The sequence below is a fragment of the Lycium ferocissimum genome, chromosome 2 (assembly GCF_029784015.1).
Source record: "Lycium ferocissimum isolate CSIRO_LF1 chromosome 2, AGI_CSIRO_Lferr_CH_V1, whole genome shotgun sequence".
NCBI classification, from domain to species: domain Eukaryota; kingdom Viridiplantae; phylum Streptophyta; class Magnoliopsida; order Solanales; family Solanaceae; genus Lycium; species Lycium ferocissimum.
The window spans coordinates 33,438,625-33,446,619 of record NC_081343.1 but is presented as its reverse complement, the minus strand read 5'-3'; the positions used below and the strand labels follow the sequence as shown (position 1 = coordinate 33,446,619).

General features: G+C 34.6%; 1 protein-coding gene across 2 annotated transcripts; it reads left to right on the top strand.

Annotated features, from left to right (window-relative positions):
- The first annotated feature begins 6,029 nt into the window (after positions 1–6,029).
- On the top strand, positions 6,030–7,567 carry LOC132047986 (GATA transcription factor 6-like). Of its 2 annotated transcripts, XM_059438938.1 has the most exons (3): positions 6,030–6,183; positions 6,271–6,510; positions 6,873–7,567. In XM_059438938.1, the coding sequence occupies exons 2-3, from the start codon at positions 6,274–6,276 to the stop codon at positions 7,329–7,331; spliced, it is 696 nt and encodes a 231-aa protein (XP_059294921.1). In that variant the 5' UTR covers positions 6,030–6,183; positions 6,271–6,273; the 3' UTR covers positions 7,332–7,567. The 2 variants fall into 2 exon arrangements, with proteins under 2 accessions (XP_059294921.1, XP_059294922.1); XM_059438939.1 differs by lacking the exon at positions 6,030–6,183 and having other exon boundaries at positions 6,213–6,510.
- The last annotated feature ends 428 nt before the right edge of the window (positions 7,568–7,995 follow it).

Genomic DNA, 7,995 nt, shown 5'->3' with positions numbered 1-7,995 from the left:
AATGAGTTCATTGTTTTCAATAATCCACTCACAGGCTAATCAAAGTATAACACATGTCAAGACAGGCCCAAACAAGTGAAACGAAGGGATGACTACTTAAGGTTCCCTAACCAGCATAGAAGCACCACATCGAGGTTGTCACCCGCGAAGGCTATCTTTCCTCCCGAATAGCTAGGCAAAATCACATCGGGGCATGTAACCCTCGATGACCACTCTTACTCCTGAATGGCTAAGCGAATACCACACCGGGGCGTGTAACCCACGATGACCACTCTTCCACCCGAATGGCTAGGCAAACCCTACTAGGATCCATAGTGACTACCCTTCCTTCTGAGTAGCTAGGCCAAATAAAAACAACGAAGAATCATAGCAAAACAACCAATTCATAATCATAGCATAGAAGCCTAATCTCAAATCATGTCATGGAAGCCGAATTACAAGTCATATCATGATAGTCAATTTATTCATTAAGGATCATGTTCATCATCCTATTATAGGGGTACATAAAGTCATTCAATTTTAGATATTGAATTCACTTCTTTAAACAAGTTTCAAGTTCAACACAATCTATTATAGAGCATTCCCACGAGATAGTCAAGCTTTCCAATTATCATGTTTAAACGTCCCTTATGGGGTAATTCGAATTCAAACACGAAGGTTTATATCTTCTTTTTTTTCAATCATCCTTTATAGAGGAATACCATCATGACTATATGTATATATAATATAGTACAAACAAGTTTTAATGTGGACTTGTCCCTCACGCACACAAACCACAACCAAGGAGTTCATAAAGCCGTTAGAAAAAGTATGTTAAAAAAGAGACATACCTCAAATCCCGCTAAAATGGTACCAACAGAATTTTCAAGGTTCAACAATCACTCTACAATAGGTTAATAATGACAAAATTCAGAACTTTAACCAAACTCAAAGAGTTCCCAGCCTTATCGCAAAACTAGGGCTTTTTGTGCCCAAAAACGTGTTCTTGAATCTCCCATGAATCACCTATGGATTCTAATTGTTTCTAATACCTTACACTAGTCCCATACCTCTCAATAATCGCAGTAAGAATCACAGAACATACCTTTAAGAAGTTTCTCAAAGTCTTATTCAACTTCTCTTTCTTCGATTTTCAAGAATCTATGGTTTGAAGGATGAACTAGTGTTAATTTGATGATAGATTGATGTTTTAATGATGGGAATTGATCAAGAACAAACCTTATATGTTTTGGGGAAGCCTTAGGATTGTTTTCTCTCAAAACGTCATCCAAAACAAAGTGGGGAAAAGTTAAAATGAAGTTTTAAACTTATAGGGTTCGGAACCAGCAAAACGGGGTCTCGTGCCATCTTTGCGTCGCAAGTCCAGGGCAAGGGACCTACCCTGCGCCACCCTTGCGTCGCAAGTGTGTCATACAAAGCCAAAGACTGGTCTGTAACACGAAAACTCGCGCCACCCTTGCGACGCAAGGGTGTCGCGACTGCCGATAGCGTTCAGTAAAATGGGCATAACTCCTAGCACAGAGCTCCGTTGGAGGTGGGCAACCTACTGTTGGAAAGATATTTCAAAGACCTAAAATTTTGCGTTTTGAGTTTTCTCAAATTCCAAACGTAAATACCCGAGAACTGGCCATAAGTACAAACTGTCTCAAACTTAGACGAATTTAGAAGGCTTTAAGAACTTCACTTTTTGGTTTGACTGCAAAACGACTATTTGTCATCCGAATTCATCCCGAATGGATTCATATGGCTAAAATATCAACTTAATATTGGTTTTCATACATTCACACCTAACTCGAATTTACGAAATGTTACAAATAGACTCGCATCACAACTGTACAATGAAGAAAAAGCTTGTGAACAAGCTGATGACTACGGAATTTCTGGGGAGATGTTCCATTTTGACCCAAATTTGTGACACCTATATGCATACATTGTGATAGTCAAACAGCAATAGGAAGAGCTGGAAGCATTATGTATAACAGAAAATCTCGTTACATACGACGAAGACATCATACTGTTAAACAACTACTCTTTAGTGAAATTATCATAGTTGAATATGTAAAGTCAAAAGCTAATGTGTTGGGTCCACTTACAAAAGGTCTAATAGAGAGGCGGTTGATAAATCATCAAAGTGAATAAGACTATGATCGAGAACGAATCATCATGAGGGTAACTCTACCTAGCTCACTGGAGATCCCATGATCTTGATTTAAGAAGATCAAACAAAGTTATGAATGACAGTTCAACATTATTGTTAAACTCAATCCATTCTCGTAATAAGACAATGTTTAGGAACAATGATAAAGCGTTAAGATTTTTTAATGATTTCTAAATTTGACGTAATATGAGTAAACATTGTATCTATGGGTTACACATTTAGAAATTACTTATGTGAATGTGAAGTGTAAGTCACTTCAAAGAGAATAAATGTTAGGTCAGTTCTCTGCGCACTCATGAAATCAGGTGGTGTTCATAGCTGAAATGAACATACAAATGAGAATTAGAGACGATTAAGAGTTAATCATGTGACTTATGCTGTGTAGATATACACAAAATCTCAATGATTCAAAGATATCAAACATACTGTTTGATCGAGTATATCCGATATATATTCACTACGGACAGTTCACAAGAAAACTTACTTATCCAGATGTACAAGAAAACTTACTTATCCAGATGTGATTAATCCTTGCTTATGAATCACACAGTTTTTCATGCATGTTTTTTCACACAGTATGCAGCCTTATCAGGTAGGGCCGCATATTGATGTTCCACTGTGGTCGGCCCTTTCCGGACCCGCGTATAGCGGGAGCTTAGTGCACCGGGCTGCCCTTTTAGTCATCCCTAATTCATGTGAGGAATTGTTGGGTCATATAAGAAGTAGAGAAATAAGAAAGAAGAGAAGAAAAATGAGACAGCTACCTACAAAAGACCGAGTGTTTTTCTTGAAGGAATAAATTGTTAGTCCTCTATGATACCTTATCAGTATATGATATACCATGTGGGTATCATAGAGGACTTAGTAGTATTTTTTGAAGGAATAATCCAATCTTCTATGATACTCTGACAGTGTATGATATATACCATATGGGCATCATTAAGAACTGATTTATTTCTTTAAAAAAGTTCTCAGTCCTTTATGATTCCAACCTACTACAAAAGATAAGAAGTAGAGAAATAAGAAAGAAAAGAAGAAAAAAGAGACAATTACCTATAAAAGACTGGGTGTTTTTCTTGAAGGAATGAATTGTCGTCCTCTATGATACCCTGTCAGTATATGATATACCATGTGGGTACCATAGACGACTTAGTGGCATTTTTTGAAGGAATGATCCAATTTTCTATGATACTCTGACAGTATATGATATATATACCATATTACTTAAGGGTAGTGTGAATTGAGAAATTGAGGGAAATTAAAATTTGAACAAGGTTCTTTTTACAAAGCGACTTTGTCCCTCATTGATTAAAGAGAAGAGAGTTATTATGCTTATATATAGAAGCACTTCTTCCAACTGTTAAAAGGGTGAGAAGAAGGCAAGCCTCGTGTTGTCGTCGTTGCTCAGCTTGATCAACTTTGACTTCCTCCTCGCTGGCTCGCGGATTTTGATTTTGGTTTTGATCACATAATATAATTGATTGATAAATTTTTCCACCAAAGTTCTTTTTTTTCTTTTCGTTAATTTGTCGCGACAGTTTTGAATTAACTATATCAACAATGATCATTTTCCAAAAATAAAATTGTACAAGTTCTGGTTCGGATATGTGTTTCCCGAAAAAGCACCTTCATACCTCTTTCATTTCACCCAGCCTTTGGCTATAAATTCTGAGGCTTTTGGCCTCATTTTTACACACTGAAATATACGCAGATAATTCATCTTCTTCTTCCCCTCTTTTGTGCATCATTTTTAAAAGCAACAGTACATGTTAGTGTGATTTGCTACTGTTTGTTAAGTTTGCTGAATTTCTGCAATTTCAATTCCCTAGTTACATAATAGTATTCCCTTCAATCTTTGGAGGAATTAATCCAGATCTTGAAAAATTGTGAGGGAATTAAATCCCTTAAGGAAACACAGTTTTCTATTGTGCTAGGGACTTGTTATTCTAGCAATTTTTCTATTTCCAATTGCTAATTTCTTAACACGAAGATAACAACAAGTACTAGAAGTCACAATAATTGATAATTTAAAGACAATGAAAAAGATCGATGTCAAAGAAAAACTCATTTGGCTCTCAAAATCCGAAAATGTCACATAAATTAGGACGGGGGAAATAACTTTTACAATGCGCTTTAATTAAAATACATCAATAACAAGTATGTAATTATACTCGTGCAACCAAATGTGACAATAAAATTACCATATAATTTTGTTATGAAAAAACAAATAAGTTATTCTAATTACTGATTACACTGTAATACTATATAATTACTACTTTGTGTAATTATTATCTTAATAATTATACACTAACTTCCTAACTGGCCCTAAATTAAGTTCACTTATTTTAAATTTGATTTTTAAAAAAATATGTTCACGTAATTATTCCCTCCATATATTTTTACTTATCCACTATACTAAAAACATATTTTCACTTTTACTTATCACTTTAAGCATATAAAGAGAAAAACATATATATATATATATTTTTTCATGTTTTATCCTTAGCATTAATTATTTATTCCTCAAATTATTTCAAAATTTAAGACTAAACATCCGTTAGTAATATGAGTATTATGGTAAAATATTCATATTAATTATTAATTCTTAAAGAATGTCTGAAAATTCAAACTGAACAAGTAATGAACGGAGAAAGTGGTGAAAATGAGATGGAGCGGTCTACCAAAAGATTTGAAGTTCACCTCTCATAAATAGAAACATTGATATCAATTATCATTGCCCTTTTACTCTTCCCTTTTTTTTTTTTTTTTTTTTTCAAAATAAAATTCCTTCTTTGTGTAGGTGGGGGCTACACCTCATAAATTCGTAATCTCATGAAGTGGGATTATGAAACTCAGCGTTTCTTTTTTACTTTTACATTGCTTTTGGATATAAAGTTAAACCTATTTTTTATTTCGTTTCACCTACTCAAAAACATTCAAATTATTGCGCTCAAGGCAGCAAGGCCTATAAGTTACCCAAAATCAATCTTTATGAGTTGAGAGTTTTGATGGTTACTCAGCTTTGATTAATTGATTATTATACTCACTCAACTAAGTCATTCAATTTTGTCTTGTTAGCTCACATGGTAAATTTAGTCAAAAATATAATTTCTGATGCCTATTTAATTGACGTGACAACTATAAATTCTTAGAAAAAAATATTTACGAAATTAAAATAAATATTTATATTTTTTAGGATTCAATTCATCATAATTATTGCATAAAATACTAAATTTTTTAATATTATTCATAATTAATGCATGAAAATAATGAACATATAAATATATAAAATTTTAGATTGAAAAAACAACTTAAATACAATATTTAAAACATATAATAGAAGTGAGGCTAAATTTCAGCCTCTCTCTGGCCAATTAGCGCTCGAGGTTGGTGAGGAAATTTAACTTGACCCAAAAATAATAATAAATAAACTAATGTTTTAAAAATATAAGTAAATTAAATGAAAAGATAAAAGGTAATGAAAAAAAATATACTTACTACTAAGTAGTAAATTAGAAACTGGAGTTATGCTTTTTAGTCTTAAAAATTATGCTATGTTTAATTTCATTTGGACGTGACTTGAATTAGTGAACAAAAATAATCCGCAGCTCGTTTAGGACTGAGTTAGGATGTCATTTTAGCGGCCTTTCAATAAAAAGGGTCAGTCCGTCCTAGCCTATTTAATTCTTTGGCCATTTAGGCGGTTGGATTGGGCTGAGTCAGGCCCTTTAACACCTCCAAAGGTTCTAAAGATAAAGTGAATGCTTATTTTGAATTGAAGGGAATGATATTTATTTATAAATTTAAAATTAAATTGTTACTTAATATAGAAATATATGGTTTTTTTTAATCCCATCTTAACCTAGTTAACTAGTTAATTATCCAATACGTACTTGACCAGTATGGTGGAGTAAGGTTTCAGGTGTTTCCTGTGTCCCATTCAATTCTTTACCTAACGCTATTCCCAATTCAATCACTTTTACCCCTCCTTTATCCCCCTCTTCTACACCACCCACTTTCTTCTGGTAATTTCTACTCTTAAATTGAACCTGCTTCTCAGATTTCCTAGGCATGTTTCTATATTTCTTACAAACTCTGTGTGTGTTGAACAGGAAATGGATAAATTGGGCAGCTCAGGCGATGACTTGTTCGTTGACGACCTCCTTGACTTTTCCAATGACTTCCCTGACGACGACGACCTAGGACATGAAAACAACAATTATCTTTCGCCTCAAAAGCTACAACCACAGGATAAGGAAAGTGATAAAGTAACACTCACCAACAAGTCTAGCCTTATTCCTTCTGAGAAAGAAGATTTTGATTCTATCCTTGGTAGTCAACTCAGTCTTCCTGTAAGCTTAGCCCCCTTTTCCCTTTTTTGTTACTATTTTCCATTTCTTACTATTATTGTTGTTTTATTTGCTTTGCGTCTCTGCCTTTTGCTGTCTGGTATTTTTCTTTCATTACCGCTTGGATTACTTCCTCCTGGGGTCTATTAGAAACAACCCCTATTCCACAAAGTAGGGGTAAGGTCTGCGTATGTTCTATCAAGGTCAGCGTATATTCTATCAAGCTACTCTGTTCAAACCCCACTTGAGAAATTACACGGGCATGTTGTTGTGGTGTTGTTGCTGTTGTTCCGTTAAAAAGGAAGTTTATTTTTTTTGTATAAACTGGGTGAAATTAATGAAGAGGACCGAACCTTTTTTTGCAGGGAAGTGATTTGGATAACCTGGAATGGCTGTCTCATTTTGTTGAAGACTCATTTTCAGAGTATTCACTCACATACTTACCGGAAAAAGCTCTCCAAATTCATTCAAACACGCAAAACCCGGTCCAACAGCAGTCCTGTTTCACCAGTCCGGTTCAAAATAAACCGCCAGTGAAAAAACCAAAGAAGAAGATGGAGAAACGGGTCGGGTTTTGGGCGAAACAGTGTACCCATTGTGGGGTGCGAAAGACTCCATTATGGCGAACCGGTCCATTAGGTGAGAAAACACTTTGTAATGCATGTGGGGTCCGGTTTAAATCGGGTCGGCTTTTACCCGAATATAGACCGGCTAGTAGCTCGACTTTTTCGAACGGGTTACACTCAAACAGTCACAGGAAAGTTTTGGAAATGCGGCACAAGAAGGAAATTGGAGCTGGCAGTTCAGACTTTTTGAAAGATTAATTAGTGGAAGTAGTAGACTTTTAAGGAATTTTTATTATTTTTTGATAAGTTTAGGGAGTTTTGTTTTTCAAGGTAGGGTTTTGAATTTCAAGTGTGTTGGTGTAAAAAGAAGAGATTAGTGTCTTTCGTGTACTCATTGCTTCCCAGCAAACATCCAACAAGTTTTTTTTTTTTTTTTTTTTTGAAAGAAAGAAGAAACAAAAGGTTGATGTGGGAAGAGTGTGCCCTTTTATGCTTCTCTAAAATACATCAAATCACCCTTAAACTATATCTAAAATATCGATATCACATCTAAACTATACGGGCGATCTATTACACACTTGAACATCTAAAAACTGAAATTATTCACACCCTGGAAGGCATTATACCACTTTTACAGTGTGTGGTGTTCCACACGCGCATCTACATCAGCGCCACGTGGAAATAGAATAAATTTTATTACTTCCAGTATTGTTTCTTTTTTCTTTTTTTTTCTAACTTTTTAATTTACACTATTTTCTTTTTTCCTTTTTTTCTATACTCATCACAAAAACTCCATTATCACTGGTGGCATATCACCATCCCCAAATCCAATCATCAATTCCATCATCACCATCAAATTTACTAGTTATAAACAAAGATGCCATCACCACCAATTTACGACCCACCATAAAAAAATAAAAAA

Coding starts and splice junctions, on each gene's coding strand:
- LOC132047986 (XM_059438938.1), top strand. CDS start 6,274: ATGGATAAATTGGGCAGCTCAGGCGATGACTTGTTCGTTGACGACCTC. Junction 6,511..6,872: donor GTAGTCAACTCAGTCTTCCT/GTAAGCTTAGCC, acceptor CTTTTTTTGCAG/GGAAGTGATTTGGATAACCT.